Source organism: Neophocaena asiaeorientalis, unplaced genomic scaffold (genome assembly GCF_003031525.2).
Source record: "Neophocaena asiaeorientalis asiaeorientalis breed wild unplaced genomic scaffold, Neophocaena_asiaeorientalis_V1.1 scaffold150, whole genome shotgun sequence".
NCBI classification, from domain to species: Eukaryota; Metazoa; Chordata; class Mammalia; order Artiodactyla; family Phocoenidae; genus Neophocaena; species Neophocaena asiaeorientalis.
This window is the reverse complement of record NW_020176571.1, coordinates 19,297,014-19,316,129: the sequence shown is the minus strand read 5'-3', so window position 1 is coordinate 19,316,129 and position 19,116 is coordinate 19,297,014. Positions and strand designations below refer to the sequence as shown.

Below are 19,116 nucleotides of genomic sequence, written 5' to 3'. Positions count from 1 at the left end.
AAAAAAAAAAAAAAAAAAAAAAAGTCAAGAAGTAGAAAGTAATATGAATATCAGAGATAGAGCCCCAGTTTTGAAGGAAATATTATGTGTTCCGTTTTAGACATATTCAGTTTGAGATTACCAAGTTCATATGATTGCAAGAGAGTAAGTGGCTTTTGGTAAGTATTTACAAATCTGTGAGATTTGAATCTCTGTCACTGGTTCTCAGCCTTGTGCATTGGCATCTCCTGGAGAGCTTGAAACCAAAACTGATGTGGAGCCCCACTCCTGAGTTTCTTTTGCACTGAGCTTAGGTAGGGTGTGGGCATTGATATTTTTCTTAAAAAAAAAAAAATCCTCCCAGGTAAGTCAACTCAGCAGCCAATGTTGGGAACCATTGCTGTTCAAGTTGATGAAATCTTCAGGGGAGATGGTGTGGTTGTGGTTCTCAGCCCTGACTGCACAGTTGGAATCCACTTGGGTAAACATAAACAAACAAGCACCCCCCTGCTCCATCCTTCTGGGATTCTGGAATGGGGTCCAGTTTAATGTTTTTTAAAAACCTCCATGGTTGAATCCAGTGTTTGGCCAGGGTTGAGAACACAGATGCCAAGAGGGGAAGTGTAGAGGCTCAAGGAAAAGGCTCAACATTACCCAGATTCTCTTATTTTTCCACCATTTAAACTCTCCTCCTTCCTCCAACTTTGCTCTTCCATACTTAGTAAAAACAGCAAGAAATTAAAGCATCGTAGCCTGGCACTAGTATTATCCTTCCAATTACCTGGAATGGAGAGAAAAACTGGGTTTACCTTAACTGCCAGCAGTGTCTATGGTACTGGTTCCAGGGAAAGAAAGAAGATGGCATACAATCTTGGTTACACAGAGCCAGGGCTCGTGGAGAATTGGAATGTCAGTCAGTATACAATGGAGTAACTGGTTCTGTCAGACCCTCCCTTTCCTGCATCCCCACCATACTGGCTCTCTGCTGTTTCCTGTACATGCCAAGTGTGTTCCCACCTCAGGGCCTTTGCACTTGCTCCCTCTGCCTGAAAGACTTTGCCCCTAGATATCTAAATGACCTACCCTCTTCATTCAAGTTTCTGCTCAAATGTCACCTCATCAGGGAGGCCTTCCCTAACGCTTCTATCTAAAATAATCCTTCTCTTTCCCACTCTGTCCTTTCAAGCTGCTTTCATTTTCTTCTTCATGGCACTAATCACCTCCTGACATCATTTATCCATTTATTTCTTTATACTGTTTTTCCCCCTCGCTAAGAGGACTCCCCTGAGTTTCTTTGTGCCTATAGCAATACAGGTACATAGTAGCTCAAAAACTGTTAGGTTAAAAAAAAAAAAAAATTGTTAGGTTAATATGTTACTGAATTGATCAACCAGATCTTGCCGGGGTCCTAGCCTGGGCCAAGACCCCAGTTTTTCCCCCAGGGAGGTTCTTTTTCCAGTCAGATTGTGCAGCCAATAACAAAACCAACGCTGAGACTGGAACAGCACAAGCTTCATTCAGTGGTTAAAGAATGGAGAAGTGGGAACCTAGTTCATTAATCAACTTCTCAACCCAAGTTGGGCGGGTTGTATAGGAGGGTCAAGGTAAAAGGGAGGGAATTGGAAAGAGTGGGAGGAATATTCATGAGTTATATGAGAACAGGGGTGTGATCTGAACCCAGAACTGATGCAGCTCTCCTTTTCAGTCCTTGTACGTGCTTTTCGTGCTTTTCTGGTTGTTGTCATGGCAATCGTCAACTGTCATGGTGCTGGTGAGGGTGGCATTTACCTAACTTATTACAGTGAGCGTATAATGGGGCCCAGGGTCTAGTGGAAGTCACATCGTCCTCCATCTTGGGCCTACTTGGTTCTAACCAGTTCTTGTTTTTTTCTTTCAGCTTCGTCCTGAAACTTAGATGAGTTTCTATTGGTTTCTATTCAAGGGAGGGGAAGGGGTATGATTCTGGGGCGACAACCTTCGTAACAGAATTGAATGAATAACACTTGTTCACAGAGGCTACCACCTGTCTTTGGCCGGCAGCAAGTGTGCCTGAGAAGGAAGGCTGAGCCCTTGCATCTTGGTATCTGCTGTGCTTGTTTAGTGCACTACCTGAGCCACTGTGCTGGTGCAGTGTTCACTGAGTGAATAAAAAGGCAAAATACTAAGAATAATAAAGCAGGTGAGGAAGGAAGAAGAGTGAGGGAAGGAAAAAATAAAAAGAATCACCCTACAGTTTGATATGAGGCAAAGCCATAGTCTTTTTTTTTTTTTTTTATTGCAGTACGCGGGCCTCTCACTGTTGTGGCCTCTCCCGTTGCGGAGCACAGGCTCCGGACGCGCAGGCTCAGCGGCCATGACTCACGGGCCTAGCCGCTCCGCGGCATGTGGGATCTTCCCGGACCGGGGCACGAACCCGCGTCCCCTGCATCGGCAGGCGGACTCTCAACCACTGCGCCACCAGGGAAGCCCAAAGCCATAGTCTTGTTTTTGAAATCTTCTATGCAGATTGTTGTTGGAATAAAGTTGTATATATTCCATTGCCTATTGGTTTCATGGTAGGTAGGGTTACTGGAAAGCCTAGAAATCCTGAAAGGTAGATGGACCCTGTGTGGTTTGCTTCTTGTTGATTAGCTAATGATAGAATTGTTTGTTCGTTTTTTTCACATCTTTATTGGAGTATAGATGCTTTACAATCTTGTGTTAGTTTCTGCTGTACAACAAAGTGAATCAGCTATGTGTATACATATATCCCCATATCCCCTCCCTTTTTCGTCTCCCTTCCACTCTCCCTATCCCACCCCTCTAGGTTGTCACAAAGCATCTAGTTGATCTTGTGCTATGCAGCTGCTTCCCACTAGCCATCCATTTTACGTTTGGTAGTGTATATATGTCAATGCTACTCTTTCACTTCATCCCAGCTTCCCCTTCCCCACCCCCTATGCCCTCAAGTCCGTTCTCTATATCTGCGTCTTTATTCCTGCCCTGCCACTAGGTTCATCAGTACCACTTTTTAAAATTCCATATATATGCATTAGCATACGGTATTTGTTTTTCTCTTTCTGACTTGCTTCACTCTCTGACAGACTCTAGGTCCATCCACCTCACTATAAATAACTCAGTTTCGTTTCTTTTTATGGCTGAGTAATATCCCATTGTACATATGTGCCACATCTTTATCCATTCATCTGTCGATGGACACTTAGGTTGCTTCCATGTCCTGGCTATTGTAAATAGAGCTGCAATGAACATTGTGGTCCATGACTTTTTTTGAAGTATGGTTTTCTCAGGATATATGCCCAGTAGTGGGATTGCTGGGTCATATGGTAGTTCTATTTTTAGTTTTTTAAGGAACCTCCATACTGTTCTCCATAGTGGCTGTATCAATTTACATTCCCACCAACAGTGCAAGAGGGTTCCCTTTTCTCCACACCCTCTCCAGCATTTATTGTTTCTAGATTTTCTGATGATGGTCATTCTGACTGGTATGAGGTGATAGATACCTCATTGTAGTTTTGACTTGCATTTTTGTGGTTTTGATTTGCATCATTGTGGCTTTGCTTTGCATTTCTCTAATGGTTAGTGATGTTGAGCATCATTTCATGTATTTGTTGGCCATCTGTATGTCTTCTTTGGTAATGATAGAACTGTTTAGCTAATGTTAGAAATAGCAGGTGGAGGAATTCCCTAGTGGTCCAGTGGTTAGGACTCCACAGTTTCATTCTCGGGGCCCAGGTTTGAACCCTGGTTGGGGAACCAAGATCCCGCAAGCTGTGGGGTATGGCCAAAAAAAAAAAAAAAGGAAGAAATAGCAGATGGGAGGTTGAGATTTTTTTTAATCTTTTTTTTTTTTTTTTGCGGTGCGCGGGCCTCTCACTGTTTTGGCCTCTCCTGTTGTGGAGCACAGGCTCCGGACGCGCAGGCTCAGCTTCCATGGCTCATGCGCCCAGCTGCTCCGCGGCTTGTGGGATCTTCCCGGACCGGGGCACGAACCTGTGTATCGGCAGGCGGACTCTCAACCACTGTACCACCAGGGAAGCCCTATCATACTTCTTTTTTCCCCCCTCCCCTTCCTCCCTCCCTATCTTACTTTTGAAGAACCATGCAAATTACTGGTTTTGTCACTGGAAAAAAAAAAAAAAAAGCTAAGGTCTGTTGCCTTTGCAATGTTTCAGATGTATCCAGAATTCAGGGATAAAAAACTCACCCCTTCTACTCACTCTCTCTGCTACATTTTCACCTACTTTCATCTTTCTGCTTTCGTTTTGTATCTTACTGCTCTCCCGTTATTAAGAAACTTTTATTAATAGTGTTAATAGGTAAAATTTTGCATTGTTTGTCTTACTATATTGATATAGTTCTAGATTTTTCTTAGCCCAGGATCCCCGCAGCCACTTTTTCAAAAAAGCTAACTAAAGCAAAAGCACAGGTACTTCCTTGTGGAAGAATACTGTGAAACCATTCATGTAATAAAAAGTTTATGTTAGAATTTCACTCACTTTAAATCCCGGCCATCTTCTGTGAATGAGTCTGTCATTCATTACGGAGTGCATCTGAAATCAACCAAAGTTATTTTCAGCATTTAAGAAAACTCTACTGCTGTGTGTGCCGGGCACTGTGCTAGGGCTGGAGATTTAACTGCAAATACTCTAGCCAGATTTCTTTTTTTTTTTTTTTTTTGCAGTACGCGGGCCTCTCACTGTTGTGGCCTCTCCCATTGCAGAGCACAGGCTCCAGATGCGTAGGTTCAGTGGCCATGGCTCACGGGCCCAGCCGCTCCGTGGCATGTGGGATCTTACCAGACCGGGGCACGAACCCATGTCCCCTGCATCGGCAGGCGGACTCTCAACCACTGCGCCACCAGGGAAGCCCCAGATTTCTTATCTAAACAGTCAAGAAGGATTGGCAAGCTTTTTGAATGGGCCAGATAATAAATATTTTTGGCTTGAGGATCATCAGGTTTCTGTCACAGCTGATGGACCATGCTATCAGGTGAAATTTGCCCAACATCCTACCTAGTCTAGAGGATAAGGGGAGAGAAATGGAATTCAAAGATCAAAACAATTTAGCTGGAATAAATTTATTTTCTTGCACTTAGTAAAGGGTTTTAGGTTAACTTACTTACTTGGTTTAAGTACTGATAGAAGAAATTTTTTCCCCAAAGTTTTGCATTTTACTGGCATATTCCAAAGTAGCGTTACTAGACTGGCCTGAAAATTACAGTTAATATGTTGTCCTTAATGCCTTATACTTTGTAATGTGAGCTTTCTGGTTGTTTTGAAATAAATAACATTTTTATGTTATTTGGCAGCCGGAATGGGAGGGGAGTTTGGGGGAGAACGGATACATGCATATGTATGGCTGAGTCCCTCTACTGTACACCTGGAACTATCACATTGTTAATCGGCTATACGCCAAGATAAAATAAAAAGTTAAACAAAAAGTAAATAACATTTGTAGCCTAAATGTTTTTCTAAAAATAACTATCATTCATAATATATCAAATGACTAAAGCAGCTATAAAGCAGTGAATTAATCCGAAGTAATTAGATTATTTGAAAAATAATGATCAGAGCTGGTGATACGAAGTGAAATTCTGTATTTGATTTTGGGGGGAAATGACTACTTTTGTGTATAGAAAGAAGTGGAGTCTGATCTTCCTTAGAACCTATTAACAGCTTGAACTTGTCCTTGGTTAGTTTTGTTTTTAAGTGGTCTAAAAGCTCCTTCCCCTGTGGTTTTTGTCAGTATTCTACCGCTATTGTATAGTTAGTGGTGCTATTGTCTATAATCCGGATGCTTACGTGTTGGCCATTTGTAATAGGCAAGCCGGCTGTGGAGAGCTGGTGAAATGGGGCTGTGTGGAGTTGTTTCCTATTACTCTTATTTATCTTTCTTTGAATAAGGGGTCCTTTGTTCACTGTTTCCTCAATACAGAATAGAGGATTTATATCTTAGTGTTCAATCTCTACTTCTGTTTTCAACGAGGAAAACATTTGCTTCACTCTGCTTGCTGCCTGTCCCCTACGATGCACCCAGAGGATTTTGGAAGCCTTCTGCCAAGAATTCTTTGGGGGAGCTGGAGTATAACCGTCCCAAGAGCTGCAGTTCTTAATGACATTCTTTTTAGTTTAACAAGTCATTGTGAGTGTTGCTGTTTTCATTCTAAGACCCCTCTTTCTTCTTTCTCGAAGGATCCACATGGGTTCTGTGGTGGGAGTGAAGAAGAGATATGGTCTTTTAGCGTCATTTAACTCCATCTACTCTTTTGTCCCTGTTTCTAAATGCCACTGAATTTTGGTTCTGATATTTGTTCGGCAGTATACATTGCAGAGATTTCTTTTTTTTTTTTGCTGTGCCCTGCGGCCTCTGGATCTTAGCTCCCTGACCTAACCACTGGACCGCCAGGGAATTCCCTACACTGAAGAGATTTTAAACAACAGTCCAAATTCTGAATGCAGGCATGATTCGCTTCTCTCACACAGTGTTAAGTTTCTGCGTTAGTTGCCAACATTTAAAAGTCCAATGACTGCCAGTGACTTAAATTGTATCTGTCTTTTTACCCTCTGTCTCATCTAGCCATGGATGTTCAGTTACTTTTCTTTAATGGTGCTGATTTTCTTCCCCAGGCTGAAGATCTAATAATCACACCAGCCACCGTTTTAAAGGAAAAACCAGACCCCAACACTCTGGTTTTTGGAACCGTTTTTACGGATCACATGTTAACAGTGGAGTGGTCCTCGGAGTTTGGATGGGAGAAACCACACATCAAGCCTCTTCAAAACCTGTCATTGCATCCAGGTTCGTCGGCTTTCCACTATGCAGTGGAAGTAAGTACTTGGGAATTAATGATGGCGACATGCTTGGTCTTCACTGGGGTTACTAAGTAGCTCCCCCGCTCAAATAGCTTTAGGGCAGCAGGGCTTTACCATATTAACTAGAGGCAATCATAAATGGCCTGTAAACAGTTGTATTGAGGGTAAGTCTTAAGGACTAAATTTTCAGGTAATCTTGAATTTTTTAAAATCTCAATTAAAAAATCATGTAGCTGGTAAGCACGCTGTAGGGTATACAGAAATAAAAATATAATGTGCACATGAACTTGTAACATCGGCTTATAATATCATTTAAAAACTTATGTAGAGCAAATGGGAAAGACAGTTGGCAAAAAAATTAGCAACCAAAAAGCCTGTACTGTTAATATTTCACTAAATCACCTCTCTTAGATCTTCTAATGATTGAGGAGAGGTCATTGAGTACAATATTATATTTAATGCTAACTGCATGGTTTTATGACAGCAATAACTTGTAGTTAGGCATGTTAAGGGACATGTAATTAAATGTCATCCTTCAGGCACGAGTGGGATAATTATAAACATAAAATATTAAATAGTTAGAGGGTGCTTCTCTGGTCCTTCTCAGGATACACACTTAGCTAAATACACAATACACTCCCCATTCCCTTGATCCCAGTATATTTTACTCTTTTTTAATGTGTTAAATATCTTCCTAGAATATTGGGATATAGAAATGAAGCAATGGCCTACTTACTAGGAGACTAAAAGGTGGTAATAGTAAATATTCAGAATGATAATGATAAAATAACTACATTTGTTTATTGAAATCCTGCAATACGCCCTGTACCTAGGTATTTTATACGGGTCATTTCATTTAATTGTTTTAAGTGAAAAAGCATATGGTTAATTATTCAGGTTCTGGAGTCAAACTTCCTGGGCTGAAAGCCTGTCTGTGGTCATATTATTTTAATCCAAAAGTGAACGTACGAATAATCTCCTTGGATTTCTTTCTCCTCCACTCATCAGCCCTACTGATTTTAGAATCCTATTGATTTTATTTTTAGAGCTACAATTACATGTGGTTTTGTTGATTTCAAAAGTATTTTTTGATAAATATGTGAAGATTTCGAAAAGTGAAGGAGAGACATGTGAAGTGTGAGTAGGGAACCTGGATGAAAGAAAATGCAATTTTATTACAGTTACTTCATTTTTCAGGTTGATATTAATATTTAGTGAGATAAAACGTAATTTGAAAAAATGGACAACATGTACTATTTAATGAATACTTATAAATGAGTGCCCACGTAGCTACCACCCGAGTAAGGAAATAGACCTAGACCCTTTGAGCATCCCAGAAGCCTTCTCGTGTCCCTTCCACATCATAAACCCTGTATCTTCTGGCACTCGTTATTCTTTCTTTTGTGGTAACTTTGCTTTGCTTTTCTTTTTGGATTGTATGTATCTCTAACACTACGGTTTTGCTTCTTTCTGAACTTTGCATAAGTGGAATTATAGTGTGCATGCATGTGTGTGTGCGTGCGCCCGTGAACCTGTTTGAGCTCAGTGTTATGTGAGCTCTAAGCATCCAGGACCAACCCTAATATCTGTGGGTCCTGGGACACATGTACAAGCAGAGCCACCTCAAAGTCCACCCTCTATCTCTTTCTGTCCCGGCTCCATCCTGTACCACAGGGGGCCTCGCACACACACGTAGATGCCCACACCACTTGTAAACCGATGACCCTTGGCCATCTTTGGACTTAGATGTGGACATCCTAGTAGTCCTGTCTGTTCTTAAGAGGATGAAACCAAGGATGCCCATTGAGGCCCTGAAAATAGGATCAGGGCCATTTGGGTAGGGAATTCTGGGGAACTGAGTACTTGGAGTCTGTCTAGAAAAAGGATTCAGCCAACTACTTGCTCCAAGGGGGTCACAGCTGGAGAAAGACAGGGGTGAGAGGCCCTCTAAAGTGTGAGGCTCTGGGCAGAGGCCCAGGTTATCTGGGTCAAAGAGTGGTAGGTACCGCATCATATGCTCCTTGAAGCAATAGTATTCCGTTATGTGAATGTATTCAGTCTATTGTTGACGTGCGCTTGTGTGGTTTCCTTTTCTGTGAACATTCTTGTACATAGTGTGCTGGTGTGCTTGTATACATGTTTCTTTAAATCAGCAGTTCTCAAAGTGTGGTCCACAGACCCCTGAGCTCCCCTTTCAAGAGATCCCGTGTCCCGTGCATCGGCAGGTGGACTCGCAACCACTGCGCCACCAGGGAAGCCCTATGATGACTTTTTGATGTGTTCATTTGCTTATTCTGAACCACAGTCCCCAGAATAACATTTGTCATCTCCTGCTGGGGATGGACGACAAGGACATTCTCTTGTGAGCACTGGAGGACACAGGAAGGCAGTGGCGGTTTTGTTGCGTACACACGCCTTCTTCTAGTTATTCAGTCACACACTAATTTAGGTGCTGTTTGAAGGAATTTTGCAGATGGGGTTAAAGTCCCTAATTAGTTGATTCGAAGTCGATCAAAAGGGAGATTATTCTGGGTGAGCCTGACCTCAGGACTTCCACGCCGCAGCTAGGCCTACACATGCACTCAATCTCTTCCGCTGCCCCTCCTTCCTGACTCACTTGCAGATGGACTGCAGCCCACACCTCCTGGGTCCAGCCTGCTTGTGATCTTCTCCTTCTCACAGCCTGTCCTACAGATTTTGGACTTTGCTTAGCCAGCCTCCACAGATGCGTTGGGCAGTTTCTTCTAATAAATCTGTAAATGTCATACGTATTTCTTTTCTTTTCTTTTTAAAAATAAATGTATTTATTTTTGGCTGCGTTGGGTCTTCATTGCTGTGCGTGGGCTTTCTCTAGTTGCGGCGAGCGGGGGCTGCCCTTTGTTGCAGTGCACGGGCTTCTCATTGCGGAGCATGGGCTCTGGGCACACAGGCTTCAGTAGTTGTGACACATGGGCTTAGTAGTTGTGGCTCGCGGGCTCCAGAGCGCAGGCTCAGTAGTTGTGGTGCACGGCTTAGTTGCTCCACGGCACGTGGGATCTTCCCAGACCAGAGATCGAACCCGTGTCCCCTGCGTTGGCAGGCGGATTCTTAACCACTGCGCCACCAGGGAAGTTCCTGTTTTACGTATTTCTATGGGTTCTCTTTCTTCTCAGTTGAACTCTGACTGACGGACCATTGAATTTTAAGGAATTAACAGAGTATGAAAACCTCATTGATGGGGTTTGATTCCACAGTGTAACTAACCTTTAAGGGACTGCCACTTGTCAAGTTTTAGAGGAGTATCAGAGAAGAAGATCCACAATTATCTGAAAAGGTTAACAAAAATACTTCCTTTCTCAACCATACATCTATATGAGACTGGGTTTTCTTTGTGTACTTCAGCCGAAACAACATTGCAAGAGATTGAATGCAAAAGCAGATATGAGAATCCAGTTGTCTTTTGTTAAGCCCAAAATTAAAGATTTGCAATAATTTAAAACAATGCCACACTTAACATTAATTCTCTTGGAAAATATAATTTTAATGAAAATATTTTAACATGTCATAGTTTATTGTTAATAAATAAATAAATTCAAAATTTCTCACTACTGATAATGGTAAATATTGATAGAATTACCTTATAAATAAAAGCTCTTTGGGACCTTTATAATTTTTAAGAGTGTAAAGACATCCTGACACCAAAAAATTTGAGAGATGCTGCTTAAGGGTCTAGGAATATGCTGCTGGTACTGGATATTAACTTCATTTTTACCCAAAAAGGGTAACTATTTTCCATAGTGGTTTTACCAGTTTTTACACCCACCAGCCATGAATTAGCAGCCACATTCAACCATGACTCATCAACCTTGCCGACTCTGAGTATAACCTGATTTTAAATTTTTAGCCAGTTTAATGCCATGGCAGATTACTGTGATGTTTATTTCAATGGATATCTCTTTATTTGAAGTCCCTGCTTGTTTCCATCTTTTGCTCACTATTGTGTTCCCTTTCTTTTTGATCTGTAGAAGTACTTTATATATTTTAGATATGGGTCCTTTATCAGTTATATGTGTTTTAAGTATCTTTTTAAGACTTTTTATTCTCTCCAGAATTTTTTGATGACAAGAAATATATTTAAATTTTAAAAAGTTGAATTTATCAATCTTTGCTTTATGTTTGGTCCTTTTGTGTCTCGCTTAAAGACTCTTTTTCTATTCCTAGATTATGAAGACATCTTCCTATATTATTGATTTTTGTCCTTCACAGTTAGGGTTTTAATTTCAGAAGTTGATTTTTGTATGAAGTAGGGTCCAATTTTTTTTTTTCCCCTACAGATACCCAACTGTCCCAGCACCATTAAAAAGACTGTTCTTTTCCTCCTGATACATTATGTCACATCTTAACATATACGCATGGGTCTGCTTCTCGATCTCCACTTGCATTCCATTGTCTTGTCTATCTGGATCTCTACTCTGTTTCATCATTTTGCTTGTCTATCTGGACAAATGTCGTACTGTCTTTATCTCCAAATCATTATAATGAGTCTGGATGTCTGCTAGGACAAATCCTTCTGTTTCTTCAAGAGTGCCTTGGATATTTCTTGGTCATTTGCTTTTCCATATTACTTTTAGATTCAGTTTATCATGTCAGTCAACTTTTGTCATTCAGTTTGTTACAAGAAAAATAAATGCCCTGACATGATTTTCATTTGGATTGCATTAAATATATAAATCAATTTGGAGAGAGTCTTTATAATATTGAATCTTTCAATCTATGAGTGGTGGATTGCCTTCTACATTTAGTTATGTCTTTAATGACTTGGTAAAATTTTATAGTTTCCTTATGGGTCTTTCACTTACCTTAGATTTTCCCCACTTAAGTATTCCTTTTAATTCTACCGTAAATAGTGTTTGTATTTTCTAACTGCTGCTGTTACATGGGAATATAATCTTGTATCTGGTTACCTTGCCTAAACAGATAATTTCAAAAGATTATATCAGTTTTTGTGTATTTTCTAAGTTTAATCTTATCTGTGTTGCATGATATATGACAGTTTTATTTTTTTCTTCTCCTAACTTTATGCTGTTTATTTTATTATTTTTATATTGGTAGTACAATATTGAATTAAAGTAGTCGCAGCAGGCAGTGTGTGATGTTCTCAATCTGAAAGGAAAGCTTTAAATTTTACCATTTTAATAGATAAACAACAAGAACGTACTATATAGCACAGGGAACTATATTCAATATCTTGTAATAATCTATAACGGAAAAACATCTGAGAAAGAATATATAATGTGTGTGTGTGTGTGTATATATATATATATATATATATATAACTGAATCACTTTGCTGTACACCTGAAACTAACACAACATTGTACATCAACTATAGTTCAATTAAAAAAAAATTACCATTTTAAGTATAGCGTTTGCTACAAGTTTATTTCTCACATAAGGAAGATTCCTTTTTTTCTTAGTTATCCAGGAAATTTTTTAAAAAATCATAAACTAATGTTCAGTTTTATCAGATGCATTTATTACAATGAGATGATCATATAGTTTTTTTCCACATAAACTCTTAATATAATGAATCTCAGTACTGTATTTTCTTTTTTGTTTTGCAGCCAAAAATCGTGCCACAACGAAGATCCCACGTGCAGCCAAATTTTTAAAAATTCTCTTATTAAAAGTAAAAAAAAAAAACTCTTCAAAGAATGAAGTGTGTGGCAGCCTCCTGAAGAGCTCTGGGTATCTGGACAGCTGAATGGATCACAGTTTAAATGTTTCCCATTTAAACATCACAATGTTCAGCTCCCAGAAGTTATAAGGTCTTTCTTTGATTATAGCTCTGGAGGTAACGGGGGAGGGGGTACAGCTGGATTAAAAAGCCTACGTCTGAACCGGCCACTCGACAAAACGGTGAATCCTCTACACAGAATTCATTACTGTATTTTCTAATGTTAAACCCAACTTCTATTACTGGGATAAATCCAGTTTAGTTAGGCTGTGTTACCCTTTGTGTATTTTGCATCTGTATTTTTCAAGTGAGATTATAATACAATCTTTGCATAAATTTGAACCTATATCAAATGTGTATAATTTTTAAACCGGGAAGTAAATGGAACTCTACGAAGTTACCTTCTTTATCTCCAGTAAAGCTTCTTGCCTGAAAGTCTTTTGTTTTATATTTAGCAATATAGCCTCACCAGCTTTATTTTAAAAGTATTTGTATGATATATTGCTCTCTGTGCTTTTTTGGGTTTCAGATGTTATCAGCTGAGTTAATCTGACAACCGTATCTTTTAACTGAAGCTTTAGTCCTACTACATTTTAAAAATTACCCATATATTTGCACTTCAACAAAACATCTCATTTTTTGCTTTTTTATTGTGCTCCAGGATTTATATTTTTTTTCTCATGTAAGCTTTAAGGCTGTAAGCATCTCAAGGCCCTCCTTTTCATTCTCATTCAGTTCAACATATTTTCTAATTTCCATCATTTTTCTTCTTTGACTCACACTTACTATTAAGTAATGGGTTTCTTCTTCTCCAGAATGTGGATATCTTGGGGTTATAGTTTTGGTTTTGATACCTAGCTTATCTTAAGGTCAGAAAACATGTGAAAAGAACAGGCCTTCTACAGGTGGTGTGCGCAGGGCTCTGTGTGTCCATTAGGTTAGTTTGTTGTTCTTGTTCAAATTGTCCTTATCTTTACCATGTTCTAGCCTATTTGTTCTATCAATTACTTAGAGAACCTGTGGTAAAAATTTCCCTTTTTTTTTTAATTTTAATTTTATTGCAGTGTAGTTGATGTACAGTGTTATGTTAGTTTCAGATGTACAACAAAGTGATTCACTTACACATATACGTACATTCATCCTGTTGTAGATTCTTTTCTTATGTAGGTTATCACAGAAAAAAAAATTCCCTTTAAAATGATTGATTTTCCTCTTTTCTCTGTATTTGTCAATATGCACTAAATTCAAAGCCTTTTCACGTCCCTGCCCATGTTTGTCTGTGGCAGCTCCCTGAGAAGGTGGCATGGCCCTAACATAGTATAGCCTTGAGCTGCTTGGTTTCTGTGATTTGGGAGACGGAACCAGCTCTGGTCACATCTAGATAACCCACTCTCCAGAGTTCATATGAGCCAGATAAAATGAAAAGATACATGGGTGTTTGGGGGTGGATTGGGGGCCGGGTACTGCAGGGCCTTTGATTCCATTTCTATTTTCTAGGCAGTCAGTCAGTCCATGTTGTGTGGAGATGTTTTCTTCCAGCCTCCACTGATGTGTGTTAACATCTGGCTCCTGTTAAGTAAAGGATAGCTCTGAATTCCCACCAGATCTTGGTAATAAAGGGACTTCTTATTATCCCAGTGACTGTAACCAGTCTGTCTGGCTTTTCTAGATTTAGGGTCTGTGTCAGTAGCTTTACATGGTAAAGGAGATGAGGGCCCATAGAAAAGTCAGTCTTTCGAACACAGGGATTGTTTTCATTTAGTTACCTTGTAACATTTATTTCTCTTTTATCTTCAGTTATTTGAAGGATTGAAGGCATTTCGGGGAGTAGATAATAAAATTCGTCTGTTTCGGCCAAGCCTGAACATGGATAGAATGTACCGGTCTGCTATGAGGGCGACTTTGCCGGTATGTATATTTAGGTGTTTCTCTTGCTGTAATGGGTCACTGAGTTCCACCAGACAAACCATTTCTGAATACTTAGAATACTTAGATCAGTATTTGGTATAAACCATATGAGCACTGAATTTCTCTCTGATCTGTTTTTTAATCAGTGAGTTAAAAATACAAGGAAATAACCATTTGGCAACTCCACAATCTGTTTCTTTATGAGTGTCTGTGGGAGATAATGGGATAAGGAAGAAAAATATGCCTCAAACTGAAATAATAAAATTTAAAGACCATACGAAATTATGATATGAAAATACGGTGTACTGCACAGATATATGTGGGATGTTTTGCCTAACTGCTTAAGACACTAGCAAGTATGCAGTGATTTAAGTAGTTGTTTTGATATTTCAGCCCAAGTTTTATTTAAAGAAAAAAAAAGGATATATAAAATGGTTTCTCATGGCCACTGGGTCCTGGCTATAACACTGTTTTTTATGGAGCAGAATTCATTCTAAGGTGGGTTGGATTTAGACCCTAAGGTTCATGTCTAGGTAGGAGGTGACTTAGATTGCTTTCATTCCCTGAGACTTGACCAGGCTGTCTTTCTGAACTGAATGAAGTCTTTTCCCACTTTGACATACTTTGTTTGTCCCTAACCTTCAGCTGTGCGTTGAAGAAGCCCAAGTGATGACTCCTTTTTAGCCAGGCTCTTTTTTTTGCCATACGCGGGCCTCTCACTGCCGTGGCCTCTCCTGTTATGGAGCACAGGCTCCGGACGCGCAGGCTCAGCGGCCATGGCTCACGGGCCCAGCCGCTCCGTGACATGTGGGATCTTCCCGGACCGGGGCACGAACCTGTGTCCCCTGCATCGGCAGGCGGACTCTCAACCACTGCGCCACCAGGGAAGCCCTTCCTTCTTCCTTTTATAACACATGCTTCACCGACCTTCCTCAGCGGCAGAAGGGAAATTCAGGAAATTTCTTTGGACTCCGTCCTAGTTCCACTCTTTACCCATTACAGACAAATCATTGGGAAATCCTTTAAAATGAGGACAGAAGGAAAGGGAAGTAACATTTATTGGACAGCAACTGCCACAAACTGTGTTATGTGGTTTTACATTCCTTGCCATTTTAATCATAACAGTAAGCTATTGTCAAGAAGGTATGTATTGTAAATTTTAGCAGCACCTTTGTACGGAGAAGAAAACTCAAGCCCACAGAGGTTCAATGACTTGCCTAAGATGACACAGACTAATGGGACAGGGCAAGAGCTTCACTAGGGATGTAAGTTTTAAAATCCCTAGTGAAGTTCTTTCCACTAAATCTTACATCTAGACAGCAGTATCAGAGACCCCGTGCTTGATACAGGGAGATGGTATGTCCTATATGATTGGCAGTCCCGATTTCTATAACATTACCACACCGTGATTGCTGTTGTAAGTTAGTATTTAAATAGCCAAATCCTGATGTCATGAGCTCTATTCATGTGTGTTTCTGACTCGTTTTCTACCTTGGATAACCCATAGCATCTCTGAAAGTATGTTTCTTTGCCCTGCCAAGTGATTAGAAACTACTTATTTTACAAACTGTCACCCATCTGGTATATAAAACCCTTTTTCACCTTAGAAGTAAACTACTCTTTGCTTTTGCCCATTTTCCTGTTGGATCATCTGTCTCTTTCTTACTGATTTTCAGGTTATCTTAACATTTTTCTGTTACGACCCTTTGTTGGTTATGTTACAAATAACTTCACCCAGTGTGTCACTTACGTCGTTTGAAGAACAGAAGTTCTTAAGTTTTAAATAGTCAAATTTTGTCCATTTTTTTCCTTTATGATTTGTGTCTTTTAAGAATTCTACTTTAAAAAAAAAAAGAATTCTACTTTAAGGTGACAGAGATATTTTGTATGTTTTTTTATAAAAGTCTTAATGTTTTCTCACATTTAAGTGTATAATCCAACTACAGTTGGTATTTGGGTATGGTAGCAGGTAGGGAACCACTTTTTTTATCTTCCTCGTGTGGATAATCTCTCATTCCGTCACAATTTGGGGGGGAAAAGTCACAGAAAAAAGAATTCTTGTTTGGGTTTATTATTACTTTAAAATATTTACTTATTATTATTTAATAAATTTATTTATTTTTTATTTTTGGCTGCGTTGGGTCTTCACACGGGCTGCACGTGGGTAATTGCTCTGTGGCATGTGGGATCTTCCCGGACCAGGGCTCGAACCCGTGTCCCCTGCATTGGCAGGTGGATCTTTAACCATTGCGCCACCAGGGAAGCCCCTTATTATTTTATAACTAAAAAAAAATTTTTTTGGCTGCGCTGTGCGGCCTTGTGGGATCTTAGTTCCTCGACCAGCATTGAAAAAGGGCCACTGCACTGAAAACACCGAGTCCTAACCACTGGACCACCAGGGAATTCCCTATTATTACTTTTTTAATAGTCAAAGCTTTCATGAGGATCATTTCTTACTGCTACAGTGGAAGAACATTGCATTATTTGTTATGTTTTTCATTCCTTCAGGCATTTGACAAGGAAGAGCTTTTAGAGTGTATTCAGCAGCTTGTGAAATTGGATCAAGAATGGGTCCCCTACTCAACATCTGCAAGTCTGTATATTCGTCCTACATTCATTGGAACTGAGGTGCAGACTGACTTCCTGTTTTGGGGTACTTTGGTGGGGGAGTTATCATTGTTTATGCTTGAAACTTCTAGTATGTAGTTTGAAATAGCCCCCCCAGCAGCATCATTAATGCTCCTTTCCCTTGATTATTAAGACTGTAAACATTTTTTTAAAGGGCCAGATAGTCAGTATTTTAAACTTTGTGAGCCATATGGTTTCTGTCACTAATCAGCTCTGCCACTGTGGTACAAACACAGCCACAGACACCAACATAAATAAGTAAAGAAATGAACGAGGCTGTTTGCCTCCTGCTAATCAAGACTAACCATGATCTCCTCAGCTTAGCGGTGTAATGCCAGGTAAGTGCTCTTCCAAGGTAAGAGTGGTAATGGTTTTGAAATTTGGAGGAGAGAGAGCTGCCACTTTTATATCTTCATTTTCCTCATGTTTTGGGATTACTTGGTAAGGAGAGGGAGTGGAGGGCCCTCTTCCCCCACAGAAAGTGTTGGAAATAAAGTTCACAGTGGATATTAGGGGAGGCACTTGAGAGCTAGGGGAACAGGTTTAAACAACATGGCTGTGAGATCTCCCAGTAGCTCACAGTCTATTGGTTGGTGCCCTTGCAAAGGAAGGACATGCCTGGAGTGGCCAAGGCCATCTGTGTGGGTGAATATGTGATATAAAATATAAAGACCCTGTCCCTATCTCCTTCCTCTACTGGGTAGGGGTGGCCTTATGGAGAATGGGTGATATGAGAGATAATTGATGGGGGGAGTTGAATGTGGATGCGGGGGTGAGGGGGTGTGTGGCATATGGAGATCTTCAAGGATAGGGGCAAGGAGACAGAGCTTTTGCTATAGTCTACTCTCTACGAGGTAATTATATAGTTACCAGATTTTCCACTAGGTCGTATGAATGCAAGCAGTAAGGCCAGAGAATAAGTACCTAAGTGGTCCTTTGGGATCCTTTTTGATGCCTTTTGAAATACTATTAAGAGCCTGCATAATGAATTTCATGAATTGCAGTCTCCCTCATAAGCTCTATAGAATTGGGACAATTTAAAAAGTTATCTTCTCCTTAAGTTTCTGACATTTTAATATTGCTGAGTTTTTAAATATCATTATTTAACTTCAGACTAAGAAGAAGTAATTTTTTAGTTTTGTTGAAACGTTTCTAATCTCAAAGCACTACCTTCTAGTTATCCTGAGGTGCTTTCCCACTCTGAGATCTGATTCTTCTATTCCTAGTTTGTTGAGAGTTTTTATCATGCATGCAGGTTGGATTTTGTTGAATGCTTTTTCTAAATGTCTTGACATGATTATGTGGTTTTGTCCTTTATTATAATGTATTATATTAACTCATTTTTAGATGTTAAAACAACCTTGTATTCATTGGCTAAATCATACTTGCTCATGGTGAATAATTCACATTATATCTTGCTGTATTCACTTCGTGCAAATATTTTGCTACGAAGTTTTGTGTCAACGCTCATGAAAGGTGTTGGTCTGTAGTTTTCTAACGTACCTAGTTCTGTGATTTAGTCAATTCTTTAGAGTCCTGGAGTTCTATAATCTAGAGTTAGACAAGCTTTTAAATCTGATTTTATAGTCTGGCTGGTGGTCCCAATAATCCTGTCTATTGGTAGCCCTCACATTTTTGCATATGAATCACCCAGGTGTTGTTTAAAATACACATATTTATCCCAATCCCCAGAAATTCTGGTCGAGTAGGTCTGGATGGTGATTCTGATGCCTGCCCAAATTTAAGAACCTCAGTGATAAAAATCCTGCCAAGCAGTCCTCTCCCACTGCACTCTATCAACTTACATGTTAGATCATGCTTTGGACCTAAGAATCAAGAATTTTTAAAAATCTGCTTTCCAAGAATTGAAAGCAATAACTGATACCATCTGATGAGTCAACATTATTTATATTTGGTTGGTATGTTTATATCAACTAGAATCTTCTAATTCATGGTATAGGCAGAAAAAACAATAACGTGTAATTCAGAAATGAGCATGATACAAATAGCATTCAGTGAAGTATATGGATTTAAACATTTGTGCAACACATGAATGTTTATACAGTCCAGTCTG

The 19,116-nt window shown here is 39.7% G+C and overlaps 1 protein-coding gene across 5 annotated transcripts in view; it reads left to right on the top strand.

The window, feature by feature from the left end:
* Nucleotides 1–19,116, top strand: part of BCAT1 (branched chain amino acid transaminase 1) — a 118,756-nt gene that overhangs the window by 62,037 nt on the left and 37,603 nt on the right. For all 5 annotated transcript variants that reach the window (XM_024733236.1, XM_024733235.1, XM_024733238.1 and 2 more), the window contains 3 exons: nucleotides 6,606–6,806; nucleotides 14,304–14,414; nucleotides 16,923–17,042. In XM_024733236.1, the coding sequence (XP_024589004.1) occupies nucleotides 6,606–6,806; nucleotides 14,304–14,414; nucleotides 16,923–17,042 (432 nt within the window). The remainder of the gene's footprint in view (nucleotides 1–6,605; nucleotides 6,807–14,303; nucleotides 14,415–16,922; nucleotides 17,043–19,116) is intronic.